Source organism: Athene noctua, chromosome 5 (assembly GCF_965140245.1).
Source record: "Athene noctua chromosome 5, bAthNoc1.hap1.1, whole genome shotgun sequence".
Classification (NCBI taxonomy): Eukaryota; Metazoa; Chordata; class Aves; order Strigiformes; family Strigidae; genus Athene; species Athene noctua.
In genome coordinates, this window is record NC_134041.1 from 22,610,248 (window position 1) to 22,632,326 (window position 22,079).

The 22,079-nt window shown below is 39.9% G+C and overlaps 1 protein-coding gene across 5 annotated transcripts in view; it reads right to left on the reverse strand.

Moving 5' to 3' along the window:
* COL11A1 (collagen type XI alpha 1 chain) overlaps positions 1 to 22,079 on the reverse strand; it is a 169,484-nt gene that overhangs the window by 20,364 nt on the left and 127,041 nt on the right. For all 5 annotated transcript variants that reach the window (XM_074906694.1, XM_074906695.1, XM_074906693.1 and 2 more), the window contains 8 exons: positions 19,869 to 19,922; positions 18,902 to 18,955; positions 18,765 to 18,818; positions 11,143 to 11,196; positions 10,538 to 10,645; positions 10,296 to 10,349; positions 9,950 to 10,003; positions 8,709 to 8,762 (listed from right to left, as the gene is read on the reverse strand). In XM_074906694.1, coding sequence (XP_074762795.1) covers positions 8,709 to 8,762; positions 9,950 to 10,003; positions 10,296 to 10,349; positions 10,538 to 10,645; positions 11,143 to 11,196; positions 18,765 to 18,818; positions 18,902 to 18,955; positions 19,869 to 19,922 — 486 coding nt within the window. The remainder of the gene's footprint in view (positions 1 to 8,708; positions 8,763 to 9,949; positions 10,004 to 10,295; positions 10,350 to 10,537; positions 10,646 to 11,142; positions 11,197 to 18,764; positions 18,819 to 18,901; positions 18,956 to 19,868; positions 19,923 to 22,079) is intronic.

The window sequence follows — 22,079 nt, forward strand, 5'->3', positions numbered from 1 at the left end:
GGACATTTTATAATTGAATTAAAAAAAAATAAGAGTTTAATCAATACTAAACTAGTTCCTGAAAGTCTGTTCCAATGAATATGTATTTTTAAATTGGTGTTTTGGTCACCGATCCTCTCTTGCATTGAACTAGAGAATCTGGCCTTCCATTTGTTAATGACAAAAGCACTTGGGCTATACGTTTCTGTCCTGGTTCAGCTAGGATAGGGTTAAGTTTCCCCAGCAGAGAGGGGGAAGGGATCTCCAGCCGGGTTATTCACACCATGCTGACATCAGGTCTGGCGTGGCAGCGCGGGAAGCTTTCCTTTGTGGCTTTGGTCCTGGGAAGCACATGCGGCGGGCTGGCTGTGTTGACTGCGGTATTTCTCTATATATTTTTGTCTTGTTTACTGTTATTACTGTTTATTATTGTTATTATTGCTATTGTTGTTGTTCAGATTGTTATTTATTACACTGTTTATTAAATTTCTCCTTATTTCAGTCCCGGGGTTTGTGCCCTTCTCGGTCCGAGGGTGGGGGAGGGACAACAGCAACGTGGTCTCCAGTCCCGGCAGGGTCTAAACCAGCACAGCCTTCTTTGGTGCACCAACGTGGGGCACAAGAGGGTTGAAATAAGGCTCAAAAAGGGACAGATCCTGACCAGAGTGTGTTGGAGCAATCTGTTGGGTGCAATTTTTTCTGTTTGTATTTGTACTGTTTGATAAGAAAATGTTTGCAATGCTGGCCCACTTGTTTGTGTGGTGGGGCTGGATTATTCCTTATATCCACTGTGTGTTCCCAGTGCTGGTGTTTGTTGGTGGAAAATGTATAAAGGGGATTGTTTTGTTATACTGGCTCCTGACTGCTTATAATGCCTTTGTATCGCTGTTGGTGGGGGTGGGCCGGTACCTGTTTGCTGCCTGGGCTTTTGTTAGGGGTCTCACCTCCTCTATGGGTGAGCCAGGGGAAGAGATCCTCTCGGGTTTTGAGAGTTTCAATTATCCTTGGAGCTTTCAGGCCAGTGTATTTGCAGCACAATGCTTTCTGGGTATCTGCCAGATCTTGTTTTGGGCCATGCGGCACTTCTCTAACAATAGCAGTGCCCGGAAACCTGCCCCGAGGTCAGATAATAGTGAGTGGCAAGGGGTGTGGGAAAGGATGGGCAAAGGCCTGAGTCGGTGGGCACCTCCAATGCTTTGGAATTTCACTCCTGAACAAATGCAGAGCCCTGATAAACTGGAGGAGTGCTTAGAAGGGGTGTGTTACCAATCAGGCAAAACCCAGGAGACACAACTCTGCGATGTGTTGGGGACTTGCCCATGCCTACCGTGGCCTCTTTAATACCACCCACTGCCCTCAAGGGGGAGAAAGGGCTGCAGGACCTGAGAGTGAACTTACTGGTACAGCAGCTGGGCCAGGGGGACAGGCAGAGTCAGTCTCAGTCACCTCCACCAGCACAGCAGCTGAACCAGAGACCCAGCCAGTGCCGGTGTCAGTTGCCCCGATACAGAAAACCAAATATACCAGAAAATCAGCTCACAAAGTGGGGGATGGGGATAAGCCAGGCCCAGGACGGGAGCAGGAGGAAGGGCCAGTGGTGATCGTCCGATCTCTATCCCTGACTGAGCTGCGAGATATGCGGAGAGATTTCGGCCGCCTGGGAGGCGAGCGGATTTGCACCTGGCTGCTCCGATGCTGGGACAATGGAGCCAGTGCTTTTGAAATGGAGGGGAGAGAGGCCAAGCAGCTGGGATCTTTGGCCAAGGATGCTGGCATTGATAGGGAAATAGGGAAACAGACTCAAACCCTCAGCCTTTGGAGGCGACTCCTGCTCAGTGTAAGGGAGAGGTACCCCTACAAGGATGATATCCTATGTCAGCTAAGCAAATGGACCAGCATTGAGAAAGGCATCCAGAACCTCAGGGAACTGGCTGTGTTTGAGATGATCTATGGTGATCTGAATGATGAGCAGTCACCGATGGACCCACATCAGGCCCCTTGCACACACTTGATGTGGCAAAAGTTCCTGAAGAGTGCACCAGAAGCACACTCGAAAGCATTGGCAATAGTGTCCTGGTGGACAGACACCCACACTCTAACAGTGGATGGAGTGGTTGGCGAGCTCCGGCAATGTGAGGGAAATCTCCCTTCATCCCAGCATTCCTGGGTTTCAGCTGTGGAGGAACTGTCTTAGAGGGTCCAGAAAACGGAAGAGGACATGTCCTACGTTCCACCTGCACGGGCCAATGTCTCAGCCATTAGAAGTAAACGTTTCCCCACCCAAGAGAAAGGCAGCAGAAGGTACACACCACGAGGCACCCTGTGGTTTTTCCTCCGCGACCATGGAGAAAACATGAGGAGGTGGGATGGACAGCCTACTGCTGCCCTGGCTGCACGAGTAGAGCAGCTGAAAGGGAAGACCATCACAAAAGGGGAGTCCTCCAAGAAAAGCACAGCTCTAGTGTCCAGCTGGAAATCCCCCAGGCAGAATAGAATGGCCAACGTTATGTCTGACCCTCTTGAGGAGACCAGTGAATCATTCTTACAAGAAGTGAGTGATGATGAGCAGGATTAGAGGGGCCCTGCCTCCAGCCAGGTGGAGGAAAGGGATAATCGGATTTACTGGACAGTGTGGATCCAATGGCCTGGCATGTCAGACCCACGAGTATAAGGCTTTGGTGGAAACTGGCGCTCAGTGCACCCTGATGCCATCGAGCTACAGTGGGGTTGAATCCATCTGCATCTCCGGAGTGACAGGGGGATCCCAACAGCTGACCCTATTGGAAGCTGAAGTGAGCCTAACTGGGAAGGACTGGGAATAGCACTCCATTGTGACTGGCCCAGATGCCCCGTGCATCCTGGGCATAGACTATCTCAGGAGAGGGTACTTCAAAGACCCAAAAGGGTACCGGGGGGCTTTTGGTGTAGCTGCCCTGGAGGAGGTTGAACAGTTGTCCACCTTACCCGGCCTCTCAGAGGATCCCTCAGTGGCGGGGCGGCTTAAGGTTGAGGAGCAGCGAGTGCTGATTGCTACCAGGACGGTGCACCGGCGGCAGTACCGCACCAACCGAGATTCCCTGGTCCCCATCCATCAGCTGATCCGTCAACTAGAAAGCCAGAAGGTGATCAGCAAAACTCACTCACCCTTCAACAGCCCTATATGGCCAGTGAGAAAGCCTAATGGCGAATGGAGGCTAACTGTGGACTACCGTGGCCTGAATGAAGTTACACCAGCAATGAGTGCTGCAGTGCCGGACATGCTCGAGCTCCAGTATGAACTGGAGTCGAAGCAGCCAAGTGGTACACCACGATTGACATTGCTAACGCGTTCTTCTCCATTCCGATAGCGCCAGAGTGCAGGCCACAGTTTGCATTCACTTGGACGGGTATCCAGTACACCTGGAATCGATTGCCCCAGGGGTGGAACCACAGCTCCACCATTTGCCGTGGTCTGGTCCATACTGCTCTGGAGAAAGGTGGGGCCCCAGAACACCTGCAGTACATTGATGACATCATTGTATGGGGGACACAGCCGAGGAGGTCTTTGAAAAAGGAAAGAAGATAATTGAAATCCTCCTGAAGGCCGGCTTTGCCATTAAGCAAAAGAAAGTTAAGGGGCCTGCAAGGGAAATTCAATTCCTAGGAAAAAAATGGCAAGATGGGCGTTGCCACATCCCAGTGGAGGTGATAAACAAGATAATAGCCATGGCCCTACCAACCTTTAAAAAGGAGACTCAGTCTTTCCTGGGCGCTGTGGGGTTCTGGAGGATGCACATCCCGAACTACAGCCTGATTGTGAGCCCTCTCTACCACGTAACCTGTAAGAAGAACGATTTTGAATGGGGCCCAGAGCAACAACAATCCTTTGAACAAATTAAGCGGGAGACTGCCCAAGCAGTAGCCCTCGGGCCAGTCCGGGAAGGGCAGGAGGTTAAGAACATGCTCTACACCGCAGCTGGGGAGAATGGCCCTACCTGGAGCCTCTGGCAGAGAGCACCTGGGGAAACCCGAGGCCGACCTCTAGGCTTTTGGAGCCGGGGATACAAAGGCTCTGAAGCTAATTACACACCAACTGAGAAGGAGATACTGGCAGCGTACGAAGGAGTTTGGGCTGCCTCAGAAGTGGTCGGCACTGAAACACAGCTCCTCCTGGCACCCCGACTGCCGGTGCTGGGGGGGATGTTCAAAGGAAAGGCTTCTTGCACACATCATGCAACAGATGCCACGTGGAGTAAATGGGTTGCGTTGATAACACAACGGGCTCGAATAGGGAACCCCAGCCGCCCAGGGATACTAGAGGTGATTACAAACTGGCCAGAGAGCAAAGATTCTGGGATGTCACCAGAGCAGGAGGTGACACGTGCTAAGGAGGCCCCACCATATAACGAGCTGCTGGATGAGGAGAAGCGATATGCCCTGTTCACTGATGGGTCTTGTCACATTGTGGGAAAACATCGACGATGGAAGGCTGCTGTGTGGAGTCCCACATGACGGGTCACTGAGGCTGCTGAGGGACAGGGTGAATTGAGCCAGTTCGCAGAGGTGAAAGCCATCCAGCTTGCTTTGGATATTGCTGAGCGGGAAAAGTGGCTAAGGCTCTACCTCTGCACCGACTCGTGGGCAGTGGCGAATACCCTGTGGAAATGGCTGCAGTAATGGAAGCAGAACAACTGGCAATGTAAGGGTAAAACCGTCTGGGCTGCTGAGGTGTGGCAGGATATTGCAGCCCGTGTGGAAAACCTCATGGTGAAGGTGCGCCGTGTGGATGCCCATGTACGCAAGTGTCTGGCCACTGATGAACATCGACACAACCAGCAGGCAGAGAAAGCTGCTAAGATTAGGGTGGCTCAGGTGGACTTGGACTGGCAGCGCAAAGGTGAACTGTTCATAGCCCCGTGGGCCCACGAGACCTCGGGCCACCAAGGTAGAGATGCAACATACAGGTGGGCTCGAGATCGAGGGATGGACCTCACCATTGACACCATTGCAGAGATCATCCATGAATGTGAGACGTGTGCTGCAATCGAACATGCCAAGCGGGTGAAGCCCCAGCGAAATGGAGAGCGATGGCTGAAATATAGATATGGAGAGGCCTGGCAGATCGACTACATCACACTGCTACAGACCAACTGAAGCAAGTGCCACGTGCTCGCAATGGTGGAAGTAACCACTGGATGGCTGGAAGCTTAGCCAGCGCCCCACGCCACCGCCCAGAACACCATCCTGGGCCTTGAAACCCAAGTCCTGTGGCGACACGGCACCCCAGAGAGAATTGAGTCAGACAATGGGACCCACTTCCGAAACAACCTCATAAATGCTTGGGCAGAAGAGCACAGCATCGAGTGGGTCTACCATATCCCCTACCACGCACCAGCCTCTGGAAGATCGAGCGCTACAATGGACTGTTAAAAACCACACTGAAAGCACTGGGAGGTGGGACCTTCAAAGACTGGGACATGCATCTAGCAAAGGCCACCTGGCTAGTCAACACAAGAGGATCTGCCAGTCGAGCTGGCTCGACTCAGTCAAAACCTCCACGTGCTGTAGATGGGGATAAAGTCCCTGTGGTGCGCATGAGGAATATATTGGGAAAAATGGTCTGGTTTAGTCCTGCGCCAGGCAAAGGTAAAGGCAAACCCATCCACGGGATTGCTTTTGCTCAAGGACCTGGGTGCACCTGGTGGGTGATGCAGGACGATGGAGAGGTCCAATGAGTACCACAGGGGGACTTGATTCTGGGTGAGAACACGCCGTGAATTATGCTGTGCCTCTGTTAGTTGTTGTTTTGTTGTTGTTAACTGCTAAATGGCAGCTGGACATTACACAGAGGGTATAGAATAAAGGGGTGGATTATGTCCTGGTTCAGCTAGGATAGGGTTAAGTTTCCCCAGCAGAGAAGGGGAAGGGATCTCCAGCCAGGTTATTCACACCATGCTGAAGTCAGGTCAGGCGTGGCAGCGCGGGAAGCTTTCCTTTGTGGCTTTGGTCCTGGGAAGCATGTGCGGCGAGCTGGCTGTGTTCACTGCAGTATTTCTCTGTATATCTTTTGTCTGGTTTACTGTTATTACTGTTTATTGTTGTTATTATTGCTACTGTTGTTGTTCAGATTGTTTATTACACTGTTGTATTAAATTTCTCTTTATTTCAGTCCTGGGGTTTGTGCCCTTCTCGGTCCAAGGGTGGGGGAGGGACAGCGGCAACGTGGTCTCTGGTCCCGGCAGGGCCTAAACCACCTCAGTTTCCCTTGACAGATTTCATAGCTCTAATCTAAACAGTATGTGCACAAATCCATGCTAGATTTACACACTCAATTACTATTATTACTTGCACCATAACTACATAGAGTTATAAAGTGTTCTAAGCATGCCTTTATCTGATCTGATACATGCACAGATCATTTCAGAAGTCAAGATCTGTAAAATATTAATTATAATTTAATGAACGTTTTTTAAAAATTGTACCAGTTTGAGAGACTTTATCAGTGACAATATCACAAGGTTTGCCATTCGTAGACTATGTTTTTTGCCTATTAATATATTTACTTCAGTCATTCATTTGACTATAGGAATTAATTCTGAAGATACTTCCAGTTTTATAAGGGAGAGACCAGTGTATCTATGGGATTAGAACTTTATGAAAGCCAGTGGTGGAAATATTTTTGGAAGAGTTGTTAGGTCTGAAAAATATTAATTAGGGTACACATTCTGTGGATGCTCTACTGCTCCACTTTTGTTTCATCTGTAGATTTAACCTTTTATTTTGATTTAGATGACCCAAGCAGTAATCAGCATGCTAGTCAATTCTCCCTTTTAAGAGTAGGAGTCTGGAACAGACTTATTTTTCTGACATGTACTTCCTAAATGGTATTTCTTCAAAGAAATTCACCACAGTTCTTGTCCATGAGACCCTTGCTCAGTCTGCAAGGCTCTAGCACTTATTATCAAAGCCTTTAGAGCATCACAGTAGAACAGTTTTGGTGGTTTTTATCTCACAAACTAATAGTACTCTTATTACTGTTATCCATCAATAACTAGGGAAAATAGTTTTTTCTTGGCCTTCACTTGATAGTTGAATGTCACTGTAAGTATGTTTCTGTAGCTGAAGTCTCTTAGATACAACGGGAATTTATGTATTTATGTCCGTGTCCTTCACTAGAATTTACCTCCTAGGGAAAGTTGGGGGAACTTCTTTGTAACTAGCAATACTAAACACAGATTGCTCAATCTGAAACTGGTAATAAACATAATTTCAGAAGACCAAGCAGTGAAACTGAGTTCAGGTCAGTTCCAAAATAAAGGGACATGAAAATGAATAACAGAATAAATAAGGAGACTGTACAGTTGAGTTTGAGGGACTAGATTTAAGAGTATGAATCCTGAGCTCTGCCAGCTTGTTGTTTCAGAGACAAAAAAATCAAAAAACAGGGTGGAATGTTGTTCGCTAGTAGTATACCAGAGCTGCACCTCCATAGATAGCAGGAAAATGAAGAATATTTTTTGTGTTCATTCTGCCAGCAAAGTATGAAGCTTTCAATCCTTCATTGTTTCTCTCTGGTATAATATCAGTACAATACAGACATTCTGGTACTCAGCTAATGTAGAATCTGATTCTACAAAATGTTTTCTTCAGAATTTGTGAATGGGATTACTTGGCAATATTTAGCCATACTCTTTCTCTGAAGTGGACACATGTCAAACCACTGGTGACGTGATATTTGTGTCTCTAAAGTGTTTTTTTGTCTAGGTACAATCAGGTGCAATATATCCCATCTGTTAGGAAAGAGCTACTGTCTTTCTGTATAATAAAGTCAGAAGTTCTAATGTGATGGCGAACAAACATACTAATTGCTAATGTTCAGTCGAGCCATATTTCAGTTCTAGTGATAAGGTTGTTAATGCTACTATAATAATTTACAGTATTATAAATGTTTTGCAAGTTGGTGGAGCAAATAGATTATTGGTGTAAAATGGATAAAACTAATTAGGCATGTCAGTTCACTCAAGCCTATTAAATAGAGCAATTTAACACATTTTGTTAAATAGCTCTCAGCTTACATTCAATTATACCCCCTCCCTTGTTTTTTAAAGTGTAAAAGCTTCATCTAATTGCTCTCTAAAGCAGACCTAGGGGTTGATGCATCTACTACAGTTCTATAAGTGTAACATTATTTACTGGTTTTGCTTAGCTATATTTATAAAGCCTGTGAAGCTTCAAATACTTTAGAAATAATGGAATAGCTCTGTAAGTTACAGAAATGTTTGCTTGTTAATTTTGTACGCAGAAGGGATGACATAGGCCTGCACAAAAGCTGCATTGAAGTTATTTTATTTCAGAGGCTAAAGACCCCAAAGCAGACACATCCTTCCTGCTCCCTGCCAGCAGCTATGTACCTAAGGATGATGTCTTGTATTCGTCTCATAATCATCCATTCCTATTAGCAGACTAATTCAACAGACACTGAATTCTTATCCTAGAAGACACTGAATTCACTTGGGTGAAAAGAAAAAGCATAGTTATAGATAAGAAATACATTCTTCCCTATGTATTTTTGTTCTCATGTTCCATGTAATCCATGTTAAAGGGTTTTCTGTGCTGTTTCTATTATTTTCATTTCTCCTATTACTTCAGAGAAACTTCAGATGTCATAATGTGTCACAACATGGAAAACAAGTAGCTGAAATTCTCTAGAACGTAGTGTCTCAGAAAGAGAAAAATGAGAAAGTACTTACTCTTTTTCCAGGTGGACCAGGTGGGCCAGCTTCACCCGAAGGACCTGGTGGACCCTGCAGTGAAAAGTGATAAGCTCAGTAGTAACAAAGGATAAAGTTATCTTTAGTCAATGCAACAAATGCCTGCAATATGTGGCCCCTTTCGATGGGCAGAATGTAAGTACTGTAAGTACCCACAGAGAAGTATACTTGCTTATTCAACAAATACTTTCTTAGGGTGGTCTTTTGAAATTTGTAACAGCTTTTGTTACTGTACAAAGTGCAGTGATTCTTTTTTTTCTCTTCCTGTTTGCAACAAAACATTTCTGACCAGATAGCGGCTGCACAGAAGTAACATACAGTCTTAGCCTACTGCCTAACTCCATCAAGAAGTTTCTTGCTTTCTCAGGTGCTGAAATCATTACTTTTGCTAAAATTTTTCACCACCGTCTCTGAGTTAGCTGCCTTCTCTTGAAAAAACTTTTGTCCACTGATAGCCATTTGGCTACTCCATCTTAGTAAACTGTGATACTCTTAAAATTTTTTTTGATTTCTGAACAATTTGATAACCTTTTCTTCAGGAACGCAACACTGAGTACTTACTGTTAAATAAGAGATACTAGTTCCGTGAAGTTTGCAGGTAAACCCTAGTTTATAACTTATTTCCAACCACATGTTCAATGTAGTAGGAGTTTTTATTTCCAAACTGTACTGTATTGGATAATTCCCTGATAATCAGAACTTCCAGAGTTCCAAAATGGAAAACCTATCTTTTTGCAATTAAAAAAAAAAAAAAAAAAAAAGAAAAAAAAAAGGACGTTTTAGTGAGGGGATCTACAGAAATATAAGAACCTTGATGCTTAATATGGGTATTGCTCAGATACTTAACTAAAAAGCATCAAGATTTTGCTTCATTTCATCATGTACACTAACAAAGCTTATTTGGCTGCAGCATTCCTTTCTTATGCTAAGAGTTGCTCTATTTTTAGTGCTCCTCAGCAGCTCCAGCACAAATCCTTAACACATCATTTGTTCCTAATACTAACAGAAATTGAGCTCTTGTTTCTGACTGTTACTATAACTTGGACAGTTCTACCTCTGCAAGGCAATAAATAAGATATTTTTTAGCATCATAAAAGAAGCATCCACTTAGAAAATATTTTTAAGAGAATGAATGTATAGAAACCACTGGTTCAGTAAAATATACTTTCTTAGCATAGGAGAGAACATACAGCTGAAATAAAATGACAGAAACAACTCACGGGTTGACCAGGATCACCATCTTCACCTTTCTCTCCACCAACACCATCCTGACCCTACAGAATTCATGAGGAAATAAGCAAAATACAAAATTCAGCTAAATTAAGTAACTTAGTTTAATAAATAATCATAAAAGCACTATTTTTCTACAAAGCAGTTTCCTAAGATTGCTAGTTTTCAAAACTGTAAAGATTTCTAAACTTTTTTTAAGTCCTAAGAAATATATGAATATTAAAGCAAGAGATCTTACAGGCAAGACTTCATCCCTAGACAAGGAAGAGGCAGGGTTAACTAGAATTTAGTGCAAAGCAAGACTAGGACATAAAACTGTTGATAAAGTATACTTACAGCTGGACCAGGTTCCCCAGGGGGACCAGGATCTCCAGGAAAACCAACTGGACCCTAGATTAATCAGGAAAAAAACAAGGAATGTATCATCCGTTGAAAAGAAGGTAGCAATTATCACAAATATTTTATGAAGCATACAATGAATTTAGTTCAAATGTAGAAAGTTATGTACAGTTCTATATGTAGCACAACTTCAGCAATGCTTCACACTGACTTGTGTTAAAATTATTAAGGCCACTTACTGGGTTACCCTTAGGCCCATCATCACCTGGAGGTCCTTTAGCACCTGGTGGTCCAGCTGCTCCAGGTGGACCAGCCTCACCTTTTTCTCCCCTTTCACCTTTTGGACCCTGTATAAAATATATGAACACAAAAATTTCATCTGGAAATTGAATGGCTAAAAACTGATTACAATGGTAAAACTTTTTCAGACCTGGGCAATGTTACTCCTCAATAAATGCTGACATGTGAATGAAAAATTAGGACCTCAGCCTCAGACTGGGAAAACCTGTGAATCTCAGGTCAAGTGCCAACATCTGCACCCAGTTTGCGTCAATGAACTGTCTTTAGAGAGAAAAACATGCATGTCAAAGTTAATACTTTGGGGAGAAAAAACAGATACTCTTTTAGGAAGTCTTTTTGTTCTCTACCTCTTAGTAGAAGATGTGGCTATAAATATATAGAAACAAATTGCATTTTAAAGGTAGAAGTTTCTTCATTGAAAAATTAAAGAAAACATACACAAGTACACAAACAACCTGATTAAATGCTTTCTAAAGTAAGCACTACCAGATACCTTAGTTTACCATAATAAAGCTTAATAATAAGACAAAACCAAAATACTCACAGATGTTCCAGATTCTCCAGGAGGTCCAGGGTTACCAGCTTCTCCAGGCTCACCCTGTAAATGTGTGAGGATAATTTGATGAGTCATTAGGGAGATTATTTCTATGTATTTACTTCTGTTGTTACATATTCTTCTCATGCTTATTCACATGAACAGCTGACCAGAACTGTCTTTTATTGGGTCTACCTAAAGGGGGTTGAGTTACATATGGTTTTGCAGAAATGGAATCTGAAATTTTAGAGAGAATATAGCTTTTAGTGAGTCAGGGAGACTAATCTTCCCCTTGGGCTTTGGAAGATCTTCCTCTTTATTATCCCATATATTGCAAATTTCCTGTTTGTCATCTTTCTTTCTAGTCCAAATAAAACGAAATAAGTATATTGACTGTGTAAATTTATTTCTCTAGAAGATACATTTTGCCTAGCAGCAAGTTTCTATAAATAAGAGAATACTAATTAGATATGAATGTCAATGGAGTGAAGATATTATTGCTATAGCTACTGTTAGAATAAAAAATTATATGAAGAAAACAATAAGGATAAAATAATAGCATAACATTTAGTAAAACTTTCACCACAGGCCACAAAGGTGGTGTATTTACTGGTGATGGAAATTGTTTAGTGAAGCAAATGGATTTGAGGACAACACCATATGAAGAAAATCTATGCAAGTCAAAGATTATACACCATTAAGTTAATGTTTAAGTTAATTCATTCTCTTTTTGAACTAATACACAGTATTAACTCAAAGACTGTCATTGCAATTGTTCATTTTAAAGTTTTATGACTGATTATTTTCTAGCTCAGTGGTCTGATAAATAAACCTGTATAGAAAACTACTCTGTTAGTAGAATATTTAGCTATTAGCATCACAGACACACAAATCTGTGCAAGGATAACAGAATCTGCTTTGTGATTGTCATGGAGTGCTGAGGTAAGAACTGTATATTTTTATTCCAAAGGATTTCTCAATGTAACTGCTAAAGGGAATTTTTTTTTCCTGACATATATATTCTTTTTCCAAACCAAATGTACCTTGTCAATAATTATGCCTATAAACAAGAGTACTTCAGTGCTGAAAATGCATCTCATCCAATCCCCTCTACTGAACTCAAACCCAGATTTGGAATAAATTCAGGTATCCTTCATATCCTCTACGACCTGAACGCCCCTCTTCATTGTGTGCCATTTCTATTAATACAACATGCATATCTGTCATTTCTAGGTTGACAGTATAAAAGTATAAATCAAAAAATATGAATTTTAAACAAATCTTACAGTGTAAATACTGGACTTCTTTTCATAGAAGCTAATGGCAGCACAATGACCTCACTGGAATCAGAATCTGGCCCAATGTAAATACTACATTAGATGAATGGAAGAAGATCTGAGTAGCCAACTAAAGTCCAGAATAGGATAGTTAACAGATAACCACAATTTTAGGAGCAACATTAAAATGTCCTTTAGAAGGGCACTTTAAAGGGCTGAATTTGCCTTTAGAAACTGTGGTATGTTTTATTAGATGTACTTAAATTTGCAGTAATCTTAAAAATTTATGATCCTTTTTAGTACTTAACATTCATTTGCTTCTGTGATACAGCATTCATTATTTAAAAAAAAAAAATTCTAGTGGATACTTCACGTCAGTAAGCATTCAGGATGTTTTCTAGGAAAATTCATAATCTCCATTTCCTTATCCTTTGCATGGGGTTTACTGAATCTGCAGCATCATTAGTATTTTTTTTTTTCATTCATGCCTACTAATCTATCAAATTAGCAACAGAAAATGAGATCTGGAATTAGCAAATAAATTGATGTTATTCAAGTTAGTAGATATATTATGTCTAACAGAGTCCATAATATAGACCTTTTGAACAGGTGTTCTCATTGCAGGACTAGCGGAGTGACAGAAGAGCGCTAATTATGCCAAGTTTTGCCTGAGAAGAACTTGTGCCAGTATAATCCCCTTCTAAGCTTCTCCGAGAAAAAGTTCTTTTTCTGCCTTTCTGCCAAATAATATTGTAATTTATGATGATTCACATTTGATTTGTAATCCACTCTTTACCCTTCTCACTGACAAACACATCTTCATTTTATGATATCATGCAACAAGAGAAAAAAAAGATGGGCTTTCTCTGACATTTTTACCTATTTTTTGGGCCAATTGGGGAACACTGTGCTCCTGGGATCTCAGAGATCCCTGGATGCATGTTGAAACTGGCAGATGCAGGCAGCCTATATGAGCTCTGTGCATAGTAACTCCCCAATAAGCAGCAGCGTGGAAGACAGCAAAATTGGAAGGGCTAGAAAATGTCAGTATGTTCCCCTTAAAGGGCATATGTGAAAGATGAGACCAGTTAAAGTTTCATCTCACGTTAATACTTCTAAATCATTGCTCTATTAAAAAATGTGACTCTTCCCTGTATGCAGTCCTTGTTTTTGCTGACACTGATTTTTATATTCCAAATATTAGGTACTATGAAAGGTTGACTGGCTTTAGACAGCTGTTAAGGGAGTTAAACAATGTTTTGATAGAGACGATTGTAGTTGATACGTGTTTACAGAGTGCATTTTTATAGCTATGAGAAACTGCAATCTGTAGGTTACTGTTTGCCCTTGTCTTTCTTTGCATTTTTGGTAAGGATGGTATTAATTCAGAATCTGATGCACCTTCTCCATGGGAAATATCTCAGATTGTTCTTTCAGGAAATAGATTTTATGATCTAATGATAAATTTATTCCACCTCTGGAATTTTTTTCATCTTTTGTTATCAGGTCAGATCTTTTAATGGTTAGTGTGGTCTCTCTTAGACAAAGCCCTCCGACAGAATTTCAACTAGCAAAGACAGACATTCCAAACCTACAAAGTGTCATATATTTTCATGGATATGTTTAATTCTGAAAACCTCTTTGGATTAAGCAAGTAGAATGATTTCTATCAGGCTAAGGACAGGACTTTAAAAGTCCTTTGTTTTCCTTATTATGATCAGTTCTAGAGAACTGTTCATACTAAGCACAGCGACAGAGATAGTGGATGGAAGGCTGCCACCTTTTGGTTAAATTCTGGGACAAATAAATTCTTATTTTGTAAGAATGAGAGGCAGCTTTGCAGCTGACTGGGTTGTGAAAAGGATTCAGTTACACTTGTGCTCCTTTTTGCCATCTTTACAAAACAGGAAAAAAAGAAAGAGAAAAAATGTGACTAGAATCTAGACAATCCCTTTTCACATAGGTATGCATATGTGACTGTGTTATATATTGTGGCTCTATGGAGAGCTAAATTTAATCAAGACATAAAATCTAAAGTGGTGCTGTATTTTCTGGGAGGGCATGTTGGAGAGGTGGAGAAGCATGAGAAGAGGTCACAGTCAGTGAGTCATGTAAAATTATTAAAAGTAATTTGTTAGGATATATATTCAGGTAGCATAAACTATCATAGACACATCTTGATTAAATACCTTAGCAACTGTCTGCACACAGGTGTGTGGAAAAATGATACGCACACATAAATATGTCTGTGCAAACATCATACATGTTTTTAAACTCAGGGCCAGAATACTCCATTGATTTTGTTCTCTCACTTCCATCTGCAGTATAAATCAATGACTGATTAAGCATGTAAACTATTGATTTCACTTGTTTACTGTGTTGGACTCCTTATTAGTGTACTATAAAAAAAATATTTTAGAAAGATATAATAGTAAGGAGTATAAACCCAGATGTGTAGTGGTTTTCTAACATCAGACTTTTTCATACAGTAAAACAGATCTAAACTCTGAGAGGCTACAGAAAGAATGCTTAGGTTCTGTGGATGTTCATTTTGCATTACTCATTGACTGCCAGTTTAACACATGCTGTGGAAGGGAAAAAGGGTAGGCTGGCACAGTACTCAGTGCAGTTATCACAGATTAACCTAAATTAGAAGGCAAATTTATTTTATTAGGCTTTATGGAAGTGTGAGGTTAATGTTACTTCTTCCATTTTTTCTCTCCATTGTAAATTCTTATGTAGTGTAAAAACATCTAAGGCCCAGTTTTGAGAAGAGCTGAGCAATTTACTGTGTATTTTGAATATCTTCATGTCAGGCTTTTGATATCAAATTAGAGATAAGCATGTGTTGGTACATTTTGGTTTTCTGCCTTTTCTTAATTATAAACACAATGAAGAGAATAAACTCTGGGTGGAAGCTGGATTTAAGTGGTTCCATCTGAGTGTAAAGAATTCTAGACTGCTCTATGGAGCCTACGGGCATTAATAACACAAGGCTACATGCACATTTGTACTGCCAATGTCTTTGAATGTTTAGGCCTTTGTGTGTACAGCAGAGGAAACAACAAGCTAGTTAAAAATACATGGCACTATGTGTGACAAAAATAGTTTATAATTTGCCAGAAGATAAGGGGGCATTGAAACTCCAGTATTAATGACAAAATATCTCCTATCTAACCATTCAAATATGAAAGTGAGCAAATCTATTTCACTCCCCAACAGTGACAGGGAGGATGCGGAATGTTTTTCCACACTCTACAATCCGCACTGCGTTGCATTTCCTGTAGTATGATATGTCTTTCTGAAAGGGATGCGGAGGCCAAAGCATGCTGATAATAAGAAAATAATTGGAAAAAAAACCAACAAAAAAAAACAAAACGTGAGGAGAAAAGGAGAAGAGAAATAGCATGTTTTGTTTAAAAGTGTGAACTGTCCTCCTATTGCTTAAACTCCTCCTGACAAAACAACTCTGTGATTTCTAAGCTTCCAAAACTCATTAAATGGAACTGAAGTTAAGGAGAGTATCCTAACTAGGAAAAAACCTGGCATGTAAGAAAACTTGAGGAGGAGAAAAGTAAGAAACTTCCAAAATAATATACTTGGAAGCTTCTCTGTGTGAATGCAGAGAATATGGGAAATAAGCAAGAGGAAATAAAAATGACAACCAGTGATAAACAGTCTGAATTTCATGTTCTTGAATTAAATTTGGTGGGCTGATTATCACAAATAGGGATTCTAAATCACATAGAAGAGTTACAGGGAGAAACAAAGGTGTAAGGAGTTCAATACAAGTCAATGCTTTTACAAAACAATTGGAATATAATTTGATCATGAAACAGCAAAAATCGAAGAGGTGATTGAAACCAATGACAAAATTCCTATTGACTTCAGTGCGCCACAATATTATATGAGGTGGTTTCTTTTCAAAGCAATGAATATAATGGGTGCTACCCTGGATACAGTGTTCTCATAATAAACATTTTTCTCGGTACCCTAGTGTCACAGGAAGAATTTTTCTTCCCACAGTGCCCTTTTTTTTCCTGAATTCAGCTGACACACAGATTCTCTTTTTCCCATATTTTTTTTTTCCATCTCTACCAACTCTTACATTCAGACATGTGTTTGCTTCTCTTCCCAGAGAGAAAAACAAGTCCTGCAGCTCTCTTTAAAATAGGCTGGAGGAACAATGTCACAAACTTGGGAGATTAGAGGGAATATCTTTGTTAAAAATGCAGTCAAGCAGGAGGGCATCATGTTTTGTATGTCTTAACACAATTTATACTAACTTTAAAAAGATTGAAGACACAAGAATGCCACTGCTACCAAGAGGTGTGTTGATGCTCAGAGCCACATCCTGAGAAACAGGGAATGCAATGAAGCACTGTCACCTTAAGAGATGACAGTGCTACCATGAAAAAAAAAACCAGTATAAAGATAGTATTTTCATCTGCTTGGGATCAGTACCCTTTGATCTCAACACACAAAGAAGGAAGATAAAGTAGGATATTTGTCCATCAAGCCATACATTATATTCCATTATTCTAGTACTATCTTCACCGCATCTCAGAGCACTGCTAAGTGATTTATTTGATGGGCATGTAGAAAAAAATAATGAAATATCTGAAGATTCTATTAAAATAAGAGTTTGGTCATACTGATAAGATGTTGGTGACTCCTTTTGACATGCCCTAATATAAGTGAAGGGTTATTTAAAGAAAAGGCATTTTAGTGAAAAAAACAGACACATAACCAAAATTTTAGGGTAGATGTCAACAATATTGAAGAGCATCATAAGAAAGATCTTTTGTTATGACAGAGGAGCAAGAAGCTTTTGAGATACTGTAGGATGAACTGCAGGTTTCTTTTTTTTTTTTTTTTTTTTTTAATTGGTCATAGAAATGATCCTGTGAAAATAATGGTAACTTCCTTATCTTGTGAAAAGAAAGAATACCTAAAAACTTTGTGAAACGGAGTGACATGTTTTTGGGCACTGATCAAGAAGAGGATTGTGACAAATACAAGTAATTTTGATTGACCTGGTACTTGAGTCATTATCTATGAATTCATAGTTCTGATGGATTTGTACCTAAAGGTACAATACTGGTACACTGTGTCAAAGAGAGTATGTGGATAAATGAAAGGGAGCAGAAGTTAAGATTTATGAAGTGCTGAAGTTCAGTAATGGTGTATGAGGAATTTGTGGGAAGAGGTACCTGTACATTTAATTATCTGATGGGACAGGAAAAAAAGTGGAAAACTTGCTTCATATTCTGAGAAGTTATTAATACAGTGAGCTTTCTGAAAAACTACCACTACTGATATTCCTAGGAATGTCTTTTATAGGATTCATTGACATCAGTGTTTCACTGGATACATATGATATTATGTGGCAAATATTTAAATAAATCAAGAGCAATCTGCAAAGTTTCTCAATGTTATTTATACAGTGGCCTGGAATAGATTTATATTCTGTTTCCTTCACCTTATGCTCCTTTCAAAATCTTCTTTCCAAATCCAAAGTTAAAGAAAAAATTCGTATTAAATCTGTAACATTACAGCAAAATGCTTTTAGGCTTACACACATGATATGGCTGAGGTCATCTAACTTGGACTTTTGTCTCTTCTCAGCATTTTATAATAGTTTAGACTGGTGATTCAAGTAAATCACACAAAAAAAATCCATTATGTCTGTTGCATACAACACATTTTCTTTAAGAAAAAGATATATCCAACATGTTCTTTGTGTAAGATATGAAATTTAAAAATAACCCAAACCAACACCCCATATACTGGTAGGAAATTTTCTGAATAGAGAACTGAAAATAGCAATGAAAATAATTTTAATGAATGTCATATAGCATTGGTCTTGAGTTAGATTTTCAACTAGCACAAATCATCCTTGAACCTTTTACTTTATTGGAATTGTATCTATCTGTATGAGGAACAGATACATACTGATGCTTCAGATCTGCTTCACCTCACAGATACATTTACCACTGATACGTTACATAACAGCTTGTATTCTTAATGTTCCAGATTGATGGCTATATGATATTCTTAGTTACATCATAACCATAACCTTATTTTAATACTTCACCTGAACACTACCTTTTCTGCTCTGAAGCTCTTTCTTATGACTTTTAAATATTTTTGTGATGTAAAATGTGAAATAAAAAGACCAACCGTGGTAAGTCAGCTATTAGAAGTATAGCTAGATCACTATTAACAACTACTAGGTCAATGAAGGATATTTGGGAACTGTAATATAACTATACAGCTGAGAAAAATCAACACGCATATTCATATTCCTATTCTAATGTTTTTTCCTTCTAGGATACTATTATCAACACTCACCTTTTCACCAACACCTCCAACAGAGCCAACCGAGCCTGGGGGACCTTGAGGACCCTACAATGATAAAAGATGCTAGTTATCCCAAATATGGTGCTTGTTACTGAATTACTGAGAGGAAAAAATAGGTTAATTCTTACATCAGCTCCATTAGGACCCTGGGGACCTCTTGGACCTGGAGGGCCAGGTGGACCCTGTATCAAAGAGACAATTTGATAGAGTTACAATCGTAAAGAGTAAGTCCAGTGGGGCGCTTTTTTTGGCCAATGAAAAGCAATATACACAATCTGTAGAGAACTTTTAATCTTCTCGGTGCTACAGAAACAGCAGGGCCAGATTGTTGCCCATTGCATGAGTTCACAAGGTGACAGGGGATCCAGGCTATGTTATACAGTAACTGAGCTGGAAGTGATCTGATGCTTGGACTCCTGAGGATTGGTTTCCTGCATTGTATTTTCCCTGAAGGTTACCTGCATACCCATTCCACTGTTGCAAAGACCCTGGAGTACGTTATATGCCTGGTAACAGCCATATGACAGTACTGCACCATGGTGCCTACAGATGGGCAATAATAAAGCATCCAGGCTTGGCATAGGGTGTTAGAGGCAAATGAACAGATAGCTTGCATTTCAGGACCAGCCCAGAAGGCATTCTGTCAATAATATGAACAGTTGGAAAATGTAGTCTCAAGATCACGCAGAGAAACAGAGTAAACATAGCCAAATAGTGTTTACCATCTTCTGGCCTGCAATTACTGAAGCTAAGGTACAATGCCCTGAATTTCAGAAAAGCAGCTCCAAACTCTGGTGCAGTGGTCTCTCCTTTTTCTCTTTCTTTCCTGAACCTGCATGCCACTGTCCTGTCTCAGCACCTGCTTTGCTATCTACTCTTCTGAGTATTTTCTTAAGTTAAACCTTGATATTAAAGATGAGGAGATAGATATAGGAAAGCAAAGTAAATCCCAGAGACAGTTTATGTTACACAAAATGTTTCATACTCAGGCACCAAATCCAGCAGTAGCTTCTCAATTTGTGAGCTACAGAGAAAAGACAGTAATACACATGATATTTATGTCCTCCAGTGTGACCAGTGGGGAAGAAGCCTTACCATTGGTCCTACGTCACCATTTTCACCCTTTTCACCTGGTGGGCCAGGCAGACCCTAAGACACATGAAAGAGATAAGAAAACTATTAGTAAGGTACCTGGAATGATGAATTATAGATCAATATGAAACAATATTAATCAGATCTACATGTGAAACTTGGGAACCTGGGGGGGGGGGGGGGAGGGGGGGGAAGAAAGCGAAACCTATTTGCATTGACATGAAGAAAAAAGGAAAAGGAGTTTTTTATATTACCTCAAATGTATAGATAGCCCTATATGCCTAAACCAGAAGCAGAAAATTTTGGAAAAAAAAAAAAGGGACACAGAAATGCTAGGGTGGCTGATTTTAAAAACAGTGCCATCGTTATCCTGACTATTTATATTGATTTATGCTATATTATCCATATTGATTTATGCTATGATACATATATTTGTAAAGAAAACATAATCAGTGCAGCACAATGAAGTGGTATGCAAAGATGTCTAAGCTACCTGAGTACTGGAAGCTGTATAACTGCTTTAATAAGGTGTCCAGTAGTGGTGATAAATCCAGCTGAGAGGCATTGCATTGGGTTATACAAACATATCCTTAGAAGAAAAGTTTTCAAATTTGACTAGTAACAAACACCAAGAGAAAGAAACTGTAGCTGATGCTAATACTGATACCTAGTAAAATGTTACCACAGCTAGAAGCACTATCAGTTCCACCTCCTGGGTTCTGCTACTTTCAAAGTATGTTATCAAACTATAGCTAACCAGATTGTAAAACACAATTTGCCATCTTTGCTACAAAGCTGTATAAAAAAGTATCAAATATAACCTTAGCCAACACTATATCCATTCCTCAGACGCCCTCTTATTTTGAAACAATCTGAACAATAGAAGTACTTCTCAAAATTCAGAGATATACCTTCTCTAAAAATTACGTGTGTTTCTGTTGTCTACTACCATGAAAACTTGGCTGACCTGTCAGTGCACTATGGTTGTTGTGAAAGCCTGTTTACTATTAGATAATCAGCCAGCAGTGGCTCATGTGATGACACAGTGGCTTTTCTGTATAATCCTTGCTTATTTTAAAAAATACTAGACTGTGTTCTATTAAAATGAAAGTCCATAGCTGATAATACTATCTTCAATAACACGTATTGATTATAGTACATGCTGGGTAGTAATGCTAGGGTTATAGCAACAGGTAGTTTTATTACTTTCTAACTCTCTTCATGTTTATTTTTTGTAATGTGGTAATAATTCAACAAATGAAATTTGAATCGGCTTTAACTCTCCTTCACTGTGAAAAGTATAATGTTTTAAATAACAATTTTGTATCTAAATGTTCTAAAGAGTGATTAGAGGAGAAAACTAGGTTTGGACTGGATGATTAGTCTTTAGAAAGCTGATATTCCGAAAGAAGAATTCCACCTCAAATAAACTAGATCTTCCAGTTACCAACAGTCCACTCAGTTCTACCCCATGAACATAAAAAGACATTTAGCTTAAAAAGCTGAATGCCTTATCCATGAATCATGGTCATGGTAACCTAAACAGCTTATTCAACTGCTTGCAGAGGAGGTATTTATAAAACTGTGAAGGCAATTAGACATTTACTTGATATTTTCAAAAGCCATTTGGTGCACCCCTATTTCAAGACTGACAATATCTCATTGATTTCACTGAATCAATAGTTCATGCGTTATTGGACATGGTGTTTTGGGAGTGCTTTCAGTTCCTTTTGGCAAGAAGTAATTGAGGTGTTTTGTCATTTAATATTTCAAAATTTAAGTAAAATTGCTATGAATTGATTATAAGATAAACTAGATAGGCCCATAGAGTTTTTGAGATTTTCTTTGCTTTCAACTCCTTTTGTTAGAAACTTCCTTATTTTTAAAAATACTATCAAAATTAAATAACAAGAAAATTAACAAAATAATACATTTTCAAATTTACCAATATTCACTTTTATGGACAAAAATACTTTTTACTTAATGTCCAGTGTAAGAAATATCACTAGAATTTAACTGAAGTATGATATAGTTACCACTGAATGTAATATATGACACAGAGAATTGTTATTCCCCAAAAGTTCATAATAACCATGAGAAGTGCATTACTGAATAAAAGAAACTTCTGATTTCTCAATGGTACTTCCAATACTATTAGCCAATATGGGATCTCAGTCCATGGACTAACATATTCAAATTAAAATCTTAATTAGA